The sequence below is a fragment of the Heloderma suspectum genome, chromosome 4 (assembly GCF_057233095.1).
Source record: "Heloderma suspectum isolate Gila_16-S chromosome 4, 16-S_ref, whole genome shotgun sequence".
Taxonomy (NCBI): Eukaryota; Metazoa; Chordata; class Lepidosauria; order Squamata; family Helodermatidae; genus Heloderma; species Heloderma suspectum.
Genome location: NC_139461.1, coordinates 175166706 through 175185952, shown reverse-complemented (window position 1 = coordinate 175185952; position 19247 = coordinate 175166706). Strand labels below are relative to the sequence as shown.

General features: G+C 44.0%; 1 protein-coding gene across 1 annotated transcript in view; it reads left to right on the top strand.

Moving 5' to 3' along the window:
- Nucleotides 1–12001: 12001 nt before the first annotated feature.
- Nucleotides 12002–19247, top strand: part of NIBAN1 (niban apoptosis regulator 1) — a 100965-nt gene continuing 93719 nt past the window's right edge. The window contains 1 exon segment of the mRNA XM_084851371.1: nucleotides 12002–12481. Coding sequence (XP_084707497.1) covers nucleotides 12427–12481 — 55 coding nt within the window. The 5' untranslated portion in view covers nucleotides 12002–12426.

Sequence of the window (19247 nt, the reverse complement as noted above, 5' to 3'; positions counted from 1 at the left end):
GAGCCAACAATGTGATGTGGCTGCAAAAAAGGCAAATGCAGTTTTGGGCTGCATTAATAGACGTATAGCTCCAAAACATGTGATGCACTAGTTCCCCTCTACTCAGCACTGGTTAGGCCTCATCTGGTGTACTGTGTCCAGTTCTGGGATGCAGACAAACTGGAGAGGGTTCAGCGGAGGGCAACGAAGATGATTAGGGGACTGGAAACAAAGCCCTATGAGGAGAGACGGAAAGAACTGGGCATGTTTAGCCTTGAGAAGAGAAGACTGAGGGGAGATAGGATAGCGCTCTTCAAGTACTTGAAAGGTTGTCACAGAGAGGAAGGCCGGGATCTCTTCTCGATCATCCCAGAATGCAGGACACAGAATCATGGGCTCAAGTTACAGGAAGCCAGATTCTGGCTGAACATCAGGAGAAACTTCCTGACTGTTAGAGCAATACGACAATGGAACCAATGACCTAGGGAGGTGGTGGGCTCTCCCACACTGGAGGCATTCAAGACGAGGCTGGACAGCCATCTGTCAGGGATGCTCTGACTTGCATTCCTGCATCGAGCAGGGGTTTGGACTCGATGGTCTTATAGGCCCCTTCCAACCCTACTATTCTATGATTCTATGGTTTTATAGGCCAGATGTAGGTTGAGTAATTGGCCTGTAATAATTTTTCACCTTCTGGCATGGCAGGTCTGAAGAAAGTTTGCAGTTCCATTTCTCTATGCTTGTTGCTGATATTGGTGGCTTGCCAGGCACTACTCCACCAGAGCAATTCTGAAAAAGCACAAGAGCTGTATCATGAGATCCATGTGTCCCTGATAATGAAGAATTATCTTGGAAATCAAAATTATCAAGAGCTACTATGGCGAAGCTGTCTCTGGTAAAGTGACTAGGAAGTGGTGTTTTATTCACTGCACATGATTCTATAGCATATGCTGATAACAAGTGCCTGCACCGTATCACATCACTGTAGCTAGATGAAACACCAATTTTGTTCATAGATGTTATTAACTCGTCACTTTTTTATTTAGTGCATATTGTGTGACCTGTCATCAAGTGTAGTGGGGGGGGGTTGGTTTCCTGACCATTATGCAGTTCATAAAACTTTATTTGGAAAAGACAAAACATTTGCAATGATTTATGATCCATGAGAGTGGTTTCATCTTGCTCTCAAATGTTACTGAACTCATCATAATCTGATTCATTTTCTTCTGAAAAATATTTACATTGTAATAATTTCAATTTGCTAATATTAAAGACAGATGAAAAAAATGTGAGGAACACGTCTGACATTGTGTTGATTCCCATGACTCCTTGAGCTCAGAAGAATCACATAGTCTATCTTGTAATTTAAAATCCACATCTTGCAATGCTTTCTGTAATATTGATTCTGCGGTCCTAACAGCCTCTTGTGATCTTATTTTGGTAGCCAGAACTTCAAGAGTAATTTCGCTAAAGGGTCATTTAGTTGTTTTGAGTGACAGAATTGAATCTGGTCAGTGTATGTTCTCATGAGAAAAAAATTAACTTCATTGTTGTAAATCAAGGTTGTGTCATCAGTATTCATCATCAGTTCTTTTATTTCTGTTAGGGTAAATCCATATCCAGCATATAGAAATGGCTCTAAAACTTCATTTGCCTTCTGGAAGAGCTGATACTTGGTTCATGGCTGGCAGTCATGTTGTTCCTTCAAACTTTTCTCATACCTTCTTATATATGCACATATACAGTTAGGGTGAGCATCTAAATCGGCTGCAAATACATGGTTGTCGCTATTAAGATCTGCACTCAGTCAAAAATGTCATCCTTAGAAAAGTTGCAGCTGTAGAAATATATTTGCTCGATCAGAAGTACTGATTCTGTATTTTGTTCTTTCATTGTCTGCTGTAACAAAGCTGCATATAATTCAGTTGAAATTGTCTTGTGTCTCCCGGCTTGGTGGTAGGCAAAGATTTGACATTGACCTTCTCTTTGGACCAGTACTGGATGATTGTTGAGATAACTCTACCTCAGTGCTCATTTCAGTAACTTCTGATTTGCCATCTGCAGTTTTTCTAACTTATTTTCCCACGATGTATCTCTTATAGCACTTATTGTTGCAGCAGCACACTATTTGATCTTCCTGCATTAATCATTTTCAAATGTTCTAGCACTACGCCTTCATGTATTTCGCCTGCATCCTGAACTTTCTTTTGTCCATTTTCATTAGAAGTTATGTTTTCTTTGGAATCTTTTTGACATATAATGCACTTTCTTTTGTCAAGGTAGTCCTCAGATGTTTGTTGCAACAGAACACCACAGGGCACTGCATTTCAGTCATAGTTCCATATTTTTCATTTCACTAAACCTGAAAAGAGAAAACCCATTAAATACGATTCCATGTATCAATAAAAGTTTGGGCACCATTTTTAAAAATGGCGGAAGGACTGCCTTTCTATTAAAATTAATCCCATTCTTGTCTTCCTCAGCCCCCAAAAACTATAGTTCAAAGCTGAAATCACGTTTGTACATTGATTTGTCAAGAAAATGAGAAATTGAGACAACATTTGGGCACCACACTTTAAGAAGGATGCAGACAAACTGGAGAGGGTTCAGTGGAGGGCAATAAAGATGATCAGGGGACTGGAAACAAAGCCCTATAAGGAGAGACGGAAAGAACTGGGCATGCTTAGCCTTGAGAAGAGAAGACTGAGAGGAGATATGATAGTGCTCTTCAAGTATTTGAAAGGTCACAGAGAGGAAGGCCAGGATCTCTTCTTGATCATCCCAGAGTGCGAGACACAGAATAACGGGATCAAGTTACCTTGATTACCAGGTTCCTCAAAGAGGAAAAAAGGCAAGATATAAATGTGATAGAGATAGATAGATAGATAGATAGATAGATAGATAGATAGATAGATAGAATAAGTTACAGGAAACTAGATTCTGGCTGAACATCAGGGAAAACGTCCTATTAGAGCAATACGACAATGGAACCTGTTACCTAGGGAGGTAGTGTGGGCTCTCCCACACTGGAGGCCTTCAAGATGAAGCTGGACAGCCATCTGTCAGGGATGCTTTGACTTGGATTCCTGCATTGAGCAGGGGGTTGGACTTGATGGTCTTATAGGATCCTTCCAACCCTACTATTTTATAATGCTATTATTTCAGCACCATCTTGGAAAATTGTGGAAGGAGTACTCCGACAATTAAAATAACATATTATTTAAATTCCTTGACCTCGAAGCCCTATAATTTGATACCAGACACAAGATAGTTACTTCTGTGGTTGACAAAAACTTGTGACCTAAAGAGAATTGTCCGCCATTTTGAAAATAGAGCCTAAAACGTTTTGCATAAGAATCAGAAAGTCTACCCAAGTTATATTAATCCAATACCTCAAGACCACATATCAACACAGAAAATCTCTGGACCTCAAAATTTTTACGGGGGTATAGTGCGAGGACAGGATTATAGCTTAGGCGGAGCACAGCAAGCTGTGTTGCACATACAGCTCTGCCTTTCAGCACCTCACCACTGCTCCCCACCCTCCAATATCTGCAGCCTACAGAGGCCACTTAAGAGCTGCCAAAGCAGAGGGAATGCATCACCCCAAAAGAGGACAGAAGCGGTCACAGATTTGCTAAAAATTAGCATATGCTAATTTCTTAAAAGATAATCACTAAATAATTCACTTATATCTGCAGGGGTTAAAATAGGTTTTCCTGTTTTATCTTTATCAAGTGAATTCTGTTTCTCTTCAGTGTTTCCTTGATATAATTGGCTAGCAGTTTAGACTATTTATTTCCAAATTCACAGCATTTCTGATCTACATAATTTAGACTCATTGTAATTTCATATATGTCCAAGTTTGCAGGCAGATCCTTTTTTCCACCAATTGTCTTAAAAGCTGCACACTCCCCTTCTTTTTGTGCTTTCCCTTTAAGTCTTTAATTTCACTTCTAGTTGTGTTTTTGCATCTTGTTTTTGTTGGGCGGGGTATGCTCCATTCTTTCCTGTAATGTCCTCTTATGACTGCATTTAATGTGTCCCATAATATTTGACTTGACATTTCTGAACTGGAATTGCCTTGATGTAATTGGTAATAGCTTTTGTGGTTCTATCTTTTATTTCTGTCCTTTGAGTATGGGGTATAATCTCCAGATATGTAAAGGAGGTGTACCATTGTCTATTTGAAAAATTGCAGAGACTGGAGCATGGTCCGATACAGTGATTGAACCTGTTACCGCTGATTTAAGTATTAAGTCCTTTAGTTTTGAAGTCAGAATATAATCCGTGTGGGAATACAGGTCATGACACCCAGAAAAGAAAGTATAGACTCTTTCTGAATTGTCTGTCATTCTCCAGCCACCAATAAATTCATACTCCTGCAGAGTCTCCTCTAATTCTGTAGTTGTTTCTCTTTTGTTGTTCTGCTTCCAATTTCCACTTCTGTCTCTGCTTGGGTTAATAACCTCAGTTAAGGGAGCAATTCTATGGCTGCTAGACAGTGGCTAGATGGCCATAAGATATCACGTTATCGGGGAACCGACCAACACTGGAGAAAGTTTCTGCTGTATTTAGTAATTTGGGGTGATTCCAGTATTCTTTTCTTCTTATTTCTTTTTTGTTTGCCGAGTTGTGAATCTCTGTCCAGCTCGTTCTCTTCATCGTGATCCTCTGGAATTGCAGGTGGGTCAGCATTTAATCTAAGTAACTTCAGGCTGGCCATTGCTTTTCCTGTGTTGAGACCCCATGTACTTAGCCATTTATGTGAATTATAAATTTTACAGGATAACCCCAATGATAGGAAATATTTGAGTTTTGGAGTGAATCTGTGAGAAGTTTCAAAGATGTTTGTCATTGTAACATTTCTGGACATAAATCTTGGCATAATTGAACTGGATTTCCACTCAATATTAGATTAGTTATGTTTCTGGAGGTCTTCAATATGGTGTCTGTTAATGCCTCATTAGAAAGTTTTATTATAATGTCACATGACTGGGCTTCTTCTGGTGGTTTGGCACATAGTGCTTGGTGAGCTCAAATGATCTCTCTATGCATTATTTCCAAATCCAGAAAAGCGGTAGCTAACCATTCTGTTAGAAACTGGATTATATTTTTGCCTTCTGTATTTTCCTTAACCCCACAAATTCTAATATAGGACCTTCTACTTCTATTCTCCAGGGATTCAATTTTTGGCACAGTTCGTCATTCATATGGGTTAGTTTTTATAGTTTTTTCCTGAGTCCTAATTTCATTGTTTTATCAGCCATCACTGCAGTGGCATGAGGCTTAGCTGCTACTTCATCTACAGATTCTTTGAGCGGTTTAATTGCATTGCTCCTATCCTGAGGAGGTAAAACTAGAGGTGCCATGATTTCAGATGCATTGTCATCACCATCTTTAGGCACTTCATTCGGCTTTCCCATAGCCTCTGCTGTTGAGGTGGGCCTTTTTTGTAATTTGCTTAGAAAGCTCCTAATTGCCAGTCTTTAACACTTGCAAGCCCTTGGGACATTTTCCTTTGTCTGGCTCACCAGTCATTGTCATGCCAAAGGAGCAGTCAACACTAGATCTTTTGAAAATTCTGGAAGGTTGAGCTGAGCTCATTCATTGCCCCCCTATTTGCATATGCTAATTCATACACACACATGCGCAAATTTAGAAATAATCATTACAATTTAAATAGAAATACAGTACATTTCACCATAGTGCAGAAAACTGTGACCAGGTAACCTGTGTGCCTGCCTGTTCAGTCTGCTGTCCGGATGCTAACTATAGATGGGCAAGAGTTCTTATGGTTCATTATCTTTAAACTAGAATTAGACAGGACAGTCCTTCAAATAGAGGATTGTCCTCTGTAAAAGAGAACACATGGACACCCTACAGTGCAACCTGAGGTGGCCTCCTCACTCTGCCTAATTGTAGGGCTAACCCTGTTCATCCCCGTTCCCAGTGGCAAGCAGGTCCCCGAGTGTGCTGCACAGCAGGTAAAAGAGAGGAGAAATTAGAAACACAACAAAAAACACAGCACCAACACTTTAAGATTAATAATTATGTTTGTGTCAGCTCAATTCTTTATCTGAACTGGTTTGGGTTGTTGGGTTGTCTTCAGAGATTTAGCAGAAGTGTCTGATGATTCAGATCATCATTACCCACACATTAGCAACAGTTGCTATCTAGGAAAAAGTGTGACCGGTGCTTAATGAAGCATTTGTCAAACTTTTTTGTGCTTTGCCCCTTTTCTAAACCTATTCTGCCTTAATGCTATATCCTAAGTCATCAGCACCAACCATTTGTTCCCTAGCAGAGTTCTTAAACACAGTTGTGTACATGCAGCCTGCTGTTGTATATGAAGATCTTGTGGATCAAGGCACTAATGAAGCATTTCTCAAACTTTTTTGTGCTTGGCCCCTTTTCTAAACCTATTCTGCCTTAATGCTATATCCTAAGTCATCAGCACCAACCATTTGTTCCCTAGCAGAGTTCTTAAACACAGTTGTGTACATGCAGCCTGCTGTTGTATATGAAGATCTTGTGGATCAAGGCACTAACACAGCCATAATTGACAACTGGTGCTGCTGCTAGAATGAAGGAGCATTCCAGGTCCTGGGTGTGGAGCTCTGCCCAGGAAGAGCATCTACGGAGCTTCTCCTGGGCAGAGGTCTATAGACAATATTGCAATTGACTTGGTACTGAACTCTCCTTCTCACCCAGCCTAGCCCACATTGCAGCAGCTCTTTAACAAATAGGCCTTCAGCAGGTGTGATTTACTGCCAGCACAAGATCACTTTTGGATAGGGTTTTTTTTTTTCCTGCACTGGTTATTTATGGTGTGGTGTAGTTTACTTAAACAAAAGTAGATTTTATGTTTACAATATCATTTTCAAAGTATTTTATTTGGCCTCTTTTATCCCCCAAACCATTTGATTTCCTTAGATTGTGAGCCCATTGGGGACAGAATTACTAACATTTAGGGAGGGAAACTGTTAAAAACTGTTCCAAGCACATGAGACAGAGTGGGATATATATCAAATAAATAAACAAACAAAAAAATGGAATGAGAAAAGGGGAGAACAAGAAATTTCTCCTAAACACACAGGGAAACATTAGAGCTAAGCAGCAGCTCTTCCCAAATAAGGTTGGGATGATGGAGCAAGTAGGGGAGCTACCACCCCACGCCAGGGGCATTGGTAGGCCTGGGCCTATGGGGCCCCTGCCCCAAATCTATTTCCCAAGGCCCCGAATATATTCCACAGAGCCCTGAGTTTCCATTGATGCCAATCGAAGGTTTCTTTCTAAGCTTAATTGTGATGCAGCTGGAGAGGGAAGGGTTAATCTTCCTCTTCCCCACATTCTGAAATATAGTCCTCCTAACACCCCCTCCCCCCCACATACTGCAATTAAGCTTGGGGTGGGGGGAACTCCCACTGGGTTAGCTGAAACTTTTCTTGTCAACTTAATTACATGTGGTGTACAATTACAACTGTCTTCCAGGAGGGAAAGAGAGTGGGGGGGAGTGATGGAAGGGACAATGAGATACTACACATTAACTGTAATTGCAAAGGACCACCTGATTTGAGATGATCTGCGTCAGGGTACAAATTAATTGAATAATTTATTTTATTTATTGAGGAGTTTATTGGGTGATTTTGCCTTCTGTGAAATTTAAATGAAACCTAGTAATTATTTCTAAATTTGCATTATAGATATAAATTAGCATATGTAAATTTTATGCAGATTTGTCTTGTATGGGCCTAGGCCCGCCAAAATTTAAGTACCTAGCAACCCCCCTGCCCTCCCCCAACACACAGACATCCAATGAGAATGAATCAGAATTATCTGCTAGAGGGCATTCAGCCCAATCATGTGCCTCGGCTGGTGTGGAGCAAAAGGCTCCATCCAGCTCAGCATTTTCTCTCTCTCTGGAAATGTGCATCCCAGATCTGCAATGGAGGCCCACCGTTTTTTGTGAACTGCCCAGAGAGCTTCGGCTATTGGGTGGTATAGAAATGAAATAAATAAATAAAACCTCACAGTTTGCAAGCCACTGACTTAACATGTACATTATAGCTTTCTAGGAGTGTGCTGACTATGACCTGTGCTAATATTGTCTCATCAGAATCTTGTTGACTGCATTGCCTGCATCCCACTTGCTCTACAACTTATACAGTTGCACCCACTTCTTAATATTTTTACCTTTGGTTTCATAAAACACGGCCATGTTTTTAAAATTATTAATTAATTAATTAATTAATATGTTCAAGCAAAATTACAACAGAAAACATTAATGCTCTCTTTTTCTTTCTATTAAGAGATTACAGCCTTTCTAAGATTTTCCCAGCATGGGCTTGTTTTCAGATCACAGATCACAAAATTGTAAGTCACTGAGATAGCAGTCCTATGACCCCTAGACAGAGTCTGGGGGCCATAGGATACTTCGGATTTCTGGATCCAAGGTCAGATACAGTGCTCTGACCTCATACCCAGGAGTCTGAGTTCCCAGCCCCCTCCCCCCTGCAAAGGCAACCTTGGAGGGAAGGGAAAGGGGGCGATTCTGTGTAACAACTTACAGTGCATCCACCGGCTGCCCCATCCTCCTCCCCTCCCACTCTGCAGAGCTCCAGCTAGATGGGTGGAACTGCCCATCTAGCAAAATGCAGAGTGGGAGCAGTGCAGAGGCAAAGATCGTCTTCGTGCTGCTCCTGTTCTGCAAAGGATGCCTGTGAACCTCCGAGTTCACCGGTTGATGGGCATCCAGATAGGATCGCTCCTTGAAACACACTTATTTCTTCAATTGCATAACCAAGAAACTCAGGGCAGTGTGCCATTTTATCCTCTCAACATGTCTGTGAGGTAGGTCAGGCTGAGTGATAAGTCTGATTGCAGGAATCTTCCTTATATCAGGTCAGACTATTTGTCTGTCTAGCAAAAGATTGTCTACTCCATTTGCTAACACACCATGCTAGCTCTCCATATAAGGCCACATAATTTACTGCACCACTACAAAGGCTTTTAAAAAATTGGTTGGTGTGTTAGAATCAGACTACTTTAAATCTTGGGCATGTTCAGTGAGACGTGAAAAACATGTTTTTCTTTAAACAGCAGATGCCTCTGCCATAGCTCAAAGTATTTTTGCAAGCTACTTTAGTTTCAAAAGCAGTTGGACTGGTGGCACAGAGAGCTACACTTTGAAAACGGTAAGCTCAAAGCACCCTTCGGCATGTGGAACCAGTTCAGTTCTTCTTTGGATCCCAGTCTGCGTGTGTGGGTGGGGGGAATGATTGTCTGAATTCTATGGAAATTAGGTGGGATGGATAGAGGCGAAATTAGAGGATGTTTCTGTTTTAGAAACCATAATTGGGGTTATTATATACATTACTATTAAATGCACTTGAATTTGATAACCTGAGGGCGAATACAAATGTAATATGAGAGATCCGTGATTGGATTTCCCAATATTTTTCCAATTTAAAACAGTTATTGGGTGTGTGTGTCTGATTTTGATTGGAGCAGTGGTGCTGGGGTATGGCTATTTCAGCCACGCCATTTCTCTGATCTAAATCCCGTGCACTTTGCCCAAGCTACTATAAGACTTGCAGGGGAAAAAACAGGCACCTATATTGTGTCTGTCTTTTTTCAACTGCGGTGGGTCTAATAGCAGGTTCAGGATATTACAAAAACTGTGTTCTATCCCTGGTAGACTCATCCAATTTGTTTACCAAGAATGAGAGGAGGCAGAGATCTGGTCCAACACGATTTTATTCTGCAGAATAAGGCAACCTTTGGGGCTAAACGCACCATCAAAGATGGCAACCAAATGTGATCCAGAGGCTTATAGACACAAAGTCTCTGATAAGGCACTGTGTCTTTGTTTAGCATGACAGTCTCACACAGAGGTAGAGTAGACATAGCATAGCTTATAAGATCATGGGGTAATAAACATATTACAACTGAAGTTTCTATAACAAGGGTGATTTAGGTTTGGAGGAATTGTGCGGGAAAGGGTTAAATTTATCCTATCTCAGGGCCACTGCTTCATTCAAAATCAGAGCCTCCTCCTCACCCCCAGCTGCTATAAAGTAACAAATAAAAACTGGGTGATCCCATCATGGATATTCTACCTCACAATTGTTTCAGCCTCAAGCAAATTAGAAAAGTTTTTTAAAATCATGTATTGGGGAATGGTTAAATAGCATATAGGCGATGGCTAGCACAATAAGATTGATACATTGCATGCAATTCTGTAAAGATTTTGCTGAAAATGTATCTTTTCCCTCATAATTTTCAGGAATGTATTCCATGGATTATATGAACAGTTCCTTCCTGCCTTCCATGTGATTATTATTTCTGTTGTCCATGGTTCATTAATGTGGGGGACCTTTGGCAGCGCTTGGGCAGATTCACATGGTCAGTTTGGTCCCCATGTGATGTTCCCCGAAGATGCATATGTGTGGATAATGTTTTATGTATGAACCAGGCTTTCCACAGATTTTTTTGGAGGGTGGGAGGTGGAAAGTCCTGTGATAGCAACAACTGAAATATGTGCTATTATGGTTATGGGAATCACCTCTGAGAAGCAACAGCTATCTGTAGGGAATTCAGTTCACATGGGACACATTGCCTGCACAAGTGCCATGGAGCATTACATGAGGATACTCAGGGAACATTGCATGATGGAGGCAACATTTATTATGATAGCATTTATATGTCAGCCAGGGTGGTGTTGTAGTCAGGGTGCTAGGCCAGCATGTGGGAGTGCAAAGCACTGGTACATTTACATAGTTTTAGACTTCGGATGTAATAGTCTTATGGTGTGCCCCTCTTTATAATGTGAATTACCTCACTTCCTTCAAAATGTGGAAAGGCAGCCCTGCTGAGCTGGCTAGGGAACCTGGGAGTTGTAGCATTTTTTTCTGCCTAAACATGCAAAGGATTGCGCTCTAAATGACCCCCCCCCCCAATTCTCTGCAACATTTGGTATATAATTTGTCTCATATGACATGGCTTCATCATGTTGTGGAGTGGGGATGGAGTGAGGCACATCATTGGCTAGTGGCAGCAAGGCAACACACATCACACCCTGAGATAAGGACCCACAACAGAGGCAGGGCCAGCCCAAGACATGCCAGTTGAATCTTACTTCAATACAGGAGACAAGACAGCGTCCCCTTCCATACCCAAGGGCAACAGAGTAGCTTAGTGTGGAGGAACTGGATAGGGAGACCTTTTTATCCCTCTGTCATAATACTAGAACACTAGAACAATGGAATTCACCACCACAGGATGTAGTGATGGCCACCAATTTGGGTGGCTTTAAAAGGGGAGTGGACAAATGCATTGAGAAGGCTATCAATGGCTGCTAGTCCTGATGGTTATATGCTGCCTCCAGTATCAGAGGCATTATGCCTATATACACCAGTTATGGGAGGGTGCTGTTACACTCATGTCCTGCTTGTGGGTTTCCGGTGGGCAGCTGTTTGGTTACTGTGTGAACAGAATGCTGGACTAGATGGACCCTTGGTCTGATCCAGCATGGCTCTTATGTCCTTGGCATAGGGGGTGCAGGATAGGCTAGCTTAGGAGGCTCAAGGGGAATTGTGGGGGCTGTCACTATCCCCCCCCCAGCATCCACTGCCTGAGGTGGCTCTCACTCTACCTAATGGTAGGACTGGTCCTGATGGGAGAGAATGCAAGGAATGGGATTTTCTGGCTGCGTGCTTTCATAGGGCTGAGGTGAGCCTTGAACCAGGGGGCTGATGTCTTCCTTGCTCGTATCTCCGGCTCTTACGTGCGACCAGACCCCACCCCAACAACTTGCCCATTAGAACTGGTTCCTAACGTGCAATCAAGACAGCCACGTGCATTGTCCATGTACCTGGAGGGGCTGAATCCAGTGACGTATGAAGAGACACCCCCCCCCCCCCGCGCGCAACATCTCTTGGGAGAACGATGCATTTTAGGCAGGGATCACCTCTGAATAATCTTGCCAACAAAAGAAAAGAGTGAGACACCGGGCGGGGGTGGGGAGGTAATAAATGAAGAGAGCGGGCCTGAAAGCGGCGTCCAAGGGGAGGAGGGCCCCCGGGCGTTCAGAGCGCCCTAGGAGAAGGCCTCGAGTCCCTCGGAGCGCGCCGCTTTCGCCTGCCTGACCCTCTGCCAGGAGGAGCGGGGAAGGAGGCGCCTGGGAGGGCGGTGCCCTGGCTGGAGGAAGTTTTGCGCTTGGGCTGCAGACAGAGGGGAAGAGAGAGAGGAACGACTGCCTGGGCTTGAGGAGCTGCCTGGCAGCGCAGCGACAGTGGCAAGCAGAAGACGTCGGATCCCTCGGCTTTCTGCTCCGGCGGCAGCTCGGCCTGGGGACACCACAGCTTCACACCCCGCGCCTTTCCCCCTCCCTTGCCCTGCTGCAGCGGCTGTCCTTCGCCGTCGCCCTGACTATCAGTCTGCACGATGGGCGCATCCGGCTCCAGCTTGCTGGACGAGAGCAAGTGCACCTACATCCGAGGTACTGCTTGGCCGCGACGGCGGGGTGGCGGTGGGGGGGGCACGGGAGGCGAGCGTTACTGCTCCTCCGGGGCGAGAAAGATGCCAACGCGCGGGGAGGGCGTTTGCGAAGCTTTGCCGCTTCCGAGCTCGGGGAAGGGGGGGGGGGCGGGCGCGCGCGCGCGCGCTGGTGCGTGTGAAGCATGTGGGCAAAGCCCCCAGCGTCTCTGCAAACGTATCGCTGTCGTGAGCTTGGGAGAGGGGCCTTGCGCGTGCATTGAGCGGGCCGCAAGCTTGCGAAGCGCTTTCAGTGCCTGGTGGAGAGTTGCATCCTGCCGAGAGAAGAAGAAGCGACGCATAGGTCTCCCCCGTGAACAGCCCAGCCCGTAAGAATTAATTGGGGTTTGCTTTGCATATATGTTACTTTGCCGCCGATTCAGCCCTCCTGCGGCTTTATCTGGTCCTCCGCCGCCACTCGGGCTGTTCACGTCCGAAAGAACCCAGCCAGGGCACGTGAAGGCTGCAGTCCCAACCCGGCGCCCCCCAGAAGTTTTGGACGACAACTCCCAGCATTCCTGGTCATTGTCTGGGGCTGATGGGAGTTGAAGTCGAAAACATCTGGAGGGCACCAGCTTGCGGAAAGCGCCTACACACACAAGTATACACACCCAAGGTATACGCACTCAGTGGAGCGCAACTCCATCGAACTCCGTGAGACTTCCGAGTCAATATGGAGGCGACCGGGCTGCACTACGGTTTGGGGCTCATGGGTTGACTCGCCGATCGTGTGAACATCTGCGTGCAGCGCGGTCTTTTGCACATTCACCGTTGAGCAAAACTGGGCCTGCTTCCAAGACCGTGTTGGACAGTGGTGCACCCTTCGTTCCGGGCGACCAGAAGCGCGCATAGGAGAAAGCGGGAGGTGGGCGAATGGGAAGAGAGAAACTACTCTACTATTTGCAGTTTGCCAAACAGAAAAGAATAGCGGGTCCCTGGCGGCTGCAGCCACGATCCAAGGAGAGGCGGGCAGGGAATTCTGGTGCCTGGTGGTGTACACACCGCTCACCTGTTACGATCGCCTCTAGGGAGAAACAAGCCGCGCTTGGCTACCTGACTGAGCAGAACTGTCGTTGCTTAACCCTATAATGAATTTTCTCCGTGGTACTGAAGACCTATGGATGGGGATTTTTAGCAATTGTTTTATTGATTTCAAAATTATAGGACTCCCTCCAATCTCTTGTCCATTGATCAGTTAAATGAATCTATTAATTACATTTTGATCAACTAAAAAGGTGCCCCCCTTTTTTAAAAATATAAGTGTTAGCAAAAACTGTAGATTGCAAACAAAAGAGGCGTTCCCCCCCCCCCCGGTAGGGAACCAGAAGGGGGATGTCTCCTAAGATTGTGTGTTGGATCCAATGTTGCATGAGTGAAAGTCTGCTCATGTAATGGGACACCCTGCCCTACCCTGCCCCTCATGCACCCCCAAATCTGCTCCTGATGGTCCCCAGTCCTCTGGAGTCAATTTAGGAGGCTGCAACAGAGAGTGGAAATCTATTCCACCAGCAGTTTCCCTTCCGCTAGTGGAATGGCACCACTGGCTCCAACCTTATACCTGTTTTATTCCCTCATATGCAGATTATGCAGATTTAATTGATTAAGGGCACAATCCTGTGCATGTTTAGACAGAAAAAAAAGTCCTACAAGTACATGCTGGCTGGGGAAAGCTGGGAGCTGTAGAACTTTTTTCTGCCTAAGCATGCATAGGAATGCACTCTCGTTGGCTAAAACTTGAATTTCTTTAAGGAGGTGACAGCCCCACAAAATATATATCCCACCAGTCCAGCACATTTATAAACAGGCTCTTGCAAGGACTTGGAAGTAATTCAATATGCAATAAAACATCAATGAAATCAATTCAGTTACAAGATAATGGAAAGCAGACACCAGCAAAACATACTAAATTCAAAAAGGGAATTAACAGCCAACGACTATTGCAAAACCCTTTTTAAATAGGTAGTGCTTGAACTAGCTTTCTGAAGGAGATGAATGAGTGAGCTTAGTCAGCCTCCTGGGCAACGCATTACACAAAATTGCCATCACCACCAAGAAACCCCTACCCCTTTTTGCCACCTATCCAACTGCTTGAAGCAGATCCTCTGAAGAAGACCTCGGAACCTGTGGAGATACATACGTGAGACGAGACATTTCTCTTATTGTGTATATATTGTGTCATTCCTATAACACAGAGTAAGTACACGCAGTGCTTTACAATCCTGATACATTTGCTCACAACCACCCTTCATGGCATGCCAGGCTGAAGATAGGCTGGTGTGCATCTGCTCAGTCCTTTGGATGGGAGACCACTGGGAGCCCCATACAGGGGCATGACAGAGGTTTACATATCTATCTATCTATCTATCTATCTCCCTTAAGAGGAAAAGGGGGACATGAAGTGACAATAACTCTGTGTCTCTTGTAATGTGGAGTTAAGACCAAACAGATTTAAGAGGACGTTCTGGTGAGGTTTCCAGGTGGGTCAGTCTGGTGTGCAAAAAAAGTACCAAAAAAAGCATTGTTAGGCCACAATCCTACACACTGGGAGTAAGTCCCACTGAATTTAATGGGGCTTACTTTTGGGTAAGCACTCATAGGATTGTGCTGTCATTTTCAGCCTTACCCAGCCTGGCGACTGCAAAAGATTTGGACTATCAACTTCCAGCATTCTGACCATTGGTCATGCTGGCAGGGGCTGATGGGAGTTGAAGTCCAAAACAGCTGGTGGGGGTGACCAGGTTGCAGAAGACTGATACAACCTCTGCTGACTAATCTGGAAAGCACTGATAAGGGTGACCAAAAGTAGTGCTGCTTATCATGCGGGGCGGGGGGTGGGGTGGGGAGAGAAGCTGCATCTGCCAAAAATACCTTCTATAGAACTATTAAAGGTACTAGAGTCCTGCCTTTTTCATTTGGTCACCCTAGATTGGTGTTGCCACTGTGTATGTTCTGTACCAGAACAAAACCCTGAAGCACAATAACTCATATTCTGTGCCCAAAAAACACTGGATTTTGTTCAAACGAGAAGAACAAAAAGCCAAATTTTGGCAAAAGAAATTTCAGCTGACAATAAGGCAAATGGAGGGGACAGAGAAAGAATTTGAGGAACTTCTTGTTAAAACATTGAGTTGGAGTCTATTGCATTTCTATACCACCTTTCTGGGCCCAATCACGGCGGTTTACAAAAAGTTCAAACCCTAAAAACCAGAGTCAAATAAAAACATAATAAAATACTAAAAAGAACGCTAAAAACATCACAGTGTTTTAAAAAACCAAGTTAAAAAGGTACATCTTGCTCCCCTTCCTGAATGCAGATTGAGTGGGGACCAGTTGCAACTCCATAGGGAGTATGCCCTAGAGGTTGGGAGTGACATAGGAGAAAACCCTTCCCCATGTGTCTGACAAGTAGGCCTCTGCAAGTGAGGGTGCCATCGAAAGGGCTTCTCCTGCTGATCTCAATAACTAAGCAGGTTCACACCGAGATAGGCGGTCCCTCAGATATGTCTGGATTCAGCCCTGTGAGATAGATAAACATTTATTTAAACACACACACACACACACAAACACACACACAGAAGTGGAAAGTTGCCCAGGAGGCTTAGAAAAATCACATTGATGTCCAAAGAGGAAACTTCTCAAAATTGAAAGGATTAGTTAAAAGGAAGTTGAAAGGGAGAGTCTAGCGTAAATCTCTTCAGGATGCTTGGAAGTTATTTGAAACCACGATAATAGACACTCAGCTAGAATGAACACCACAGATTAGGAAAGGAACAAAAGTCCAAGAGGATGCCATCACGGCTAAGGAGCAGAGCCAAGGAAGCTATAAAAGACAAGAAGCCTTCTTTTAAAAAGTGGAACACTTGCTCATATGAGGAAAACAAAAAGGAGTACAAGCTCTGGCAAAACAAATGGAAGTTGACAACATGAGGAAAACAAGACATTGAGGAGCATGTTGCTAAAAACATTAAGACCAACAGCACTTATTTTAGATACATCAGAAACAGGAGACCAGCCAGGGAGAGGACTGGACCATTAGACAAGGAAGAAGTGAAAGGATTGTTAAAGGAGGATAAGGATACTGCAAGGAGGTTGAATAAATTATGTACATTTTTGCTGTGGGCAGATGTTGGGCAGGTACTCATGCCTGAACTGTTTTTTTCAGGGAGGGTTTGAAGAACCAACTCAAACAGAGGTAGCAAGAGGCGAAGTTCTAGGACTGATTGACAAATGAAAAATGAACAAGTCAGTGAGTCCAGATGGCATACACCAAGAGCTCTTAGAGAACTGAAATGTGAAGTTGCTGATCTCATAACAAGTATATGTAATGTCACTAATATCACCTCCTTACTGGAGAATTGGAAGGTAGCTGGCATAATGCTGATTTTTGAAAAGGGGTCCAGAGGGAAATGAGAAATTACAGTTCAGTTAGCCTAGTACAGGTGTCTCCATCATGGTGCCCATGAAGCTCATCACTCCCTGCCCCTTTCAAACTTTTATTTTTAATTTAAAAACATGAGAACATTCTCCTTCCTGTTCCTGAAACTGCCGCTGATCAACTGTTCAGCTGGCAGGAAGAGAAGGAAAGAGCTGCTTTCTGGCCCCACCCAGTCTTCTTCAGTCCACACAGATCTTTCCCTTTTGTGCTCTCTCTGTCACTCCACTCCCAGTCTTTAGCCTTGCTATTTCTCTCCACCCAACTCTTTCCTTGCTGTCTCTCTCCCTTCTCTGTCTGTAGTCTTTCTCTTCCTAGCCCCTAACCTTGCTCTTTCTCTCCTGCTGTTTCTCTCCACTCCCGGCCTCTAGCCTCACTATTTCTCTCCCCCCTCTTTACCTTGCTGTTTCTCCCTCCTCCTAGCCTCTAACCTTGCTCTTTCTCTCGCCTTACTAGTTCCCCCTCCCTCCCAGCCTCTAGCCTCACCTTTTATCCTGTGCCACCTCTTTTGACTAGCCAGGCGCATGCGGCAGCCATTATGTGACACGCCAGCCATTATGTGACTAGCCACATCCTCTGTGGGAGCTATTTTGTGGTGTGCATAGCAGTTTCTCAAATTCCCAGATGTGCCCACAGGTCCAAAATGGTTAGGGAACCCTGGCCTGCTCTGGATAAGTTGGTGGAATGCCTTATTAAAGATAGAATTATTAAGTATATAGAAGAACAGGCCTTGCCAAGGAAGAATCAGCATGGCTTATCTGAAAGGGAAGTCCTGCCTCACCTATCTGCCTTGAGTGTAATTTCCTTGGTAGAAAAGCAAGATACAAATCAAATAAAATCGTGAAGGATAGGCTAACAACAGGTATCAGCCACATTAGCTGTTTAGAGCCTTAATAGTTCTGAGGTAGTTTGGCAATGAATGTCAGTGGCATTCAACAATGTGGGAGGGCTATTGCCTTCATGTCCTACTTCTGGGTGTAGAAATTTCAGGTTTGCCACTGGATTCTGGAGACAATTGTTTTGCTTACCCTTCCTTTCTGCTGTACACACACTCTTGGTGCTACAGAACTTTTAGCATGACGAGCTCCATCTTTAGATGACAACCTGGCAAACCTATTTATATGGGAGGCCTACACAGGAGATGGTACAGCCAGTGAGGAAGGATGCAATTCCAGATGGATAAAAAGACATGGGGAAAGTTACGCAAAATAAAATCAAGGAAAAAATGAGCTACTGGTTTTCCTGCCCTTAAGCAAAGACTTTACATTGCATCATGATGGCAAAATACAAAGAATACAAAGCTGATTCTTGTTGGACCAGTTGAAGAAAATGTCAACAACTTGGTTGCAGCCACCAGGTGTGAACTTTTTGTTAAAATAAAGCCCCACTATAACAAAAGTCCGTAGAGAAAATTTCTCCAGATTTCAGATAAGTAACTACAGGACCCTGTACTTACACTCAAAAGTAAGCTGCGCTAAATTCATGTGGACTCAGTCTTACGTATGTGCACAGAATTACACCTGGAATCAATGCAACTTAATTTTGAATAAAACTAGGATGCAGGTGAGAATGCATTCATTCACATGATCATCTGGTCTGTGAAATAACATCGATCCATGTAGTCTGTGTGAATCTTCAACCATTCCCGTGGAGAGAATCAATATGCTGGGGAACAACTTGACAAACCAGTTGTCTAAATTCATACACTGTCGCTTTCAGGAAGTAAAGCTTTCAAGATCAAGACACTTCGAACATTTAGGGTTCCTCTCTGCCTTTTGATATCTTGAAATTAAAAGATGCTTGCTCCTTGGGAGGAAAGCTATGGCAAACCTAGACAGCATAGTAAGAAGCAGAGACATCACCTTGCTGACAAAGGTTCGTACAATCAAAGCTATGGTTTTCCCAGTAGCAACGTATGGCTGTGAGAGCTGGACTATAAAGAAGGCTGAGCGCCGAAGAATTGATGCTTTCGAACTGTGGTGCTGGAGAAGACTCTTACGAGTCCCCTGGACTGCAAGGAGGTCAAATCACTCAATCCTAAAGGAAATCAACCCTGACTGCTCATTGGAGGGACAGATACTGAAGCTGAAGCTCAAATATTTTGACCACCTAATGCGAAGAGAAAACTCCCTGGAAAAGACCCTGATGCTGGGAAAGATTGAAGAGGATGAGATGGCTAGATAGCATCACCGATGCAATGAATATGGACTTGAGCACACTCCAGGAGAGAGTGGAGGACAGGAAGGCCTGGTGTGCTATGGTCCATGGGGTCACGAAGAGTCGGACACGACTTAACGAC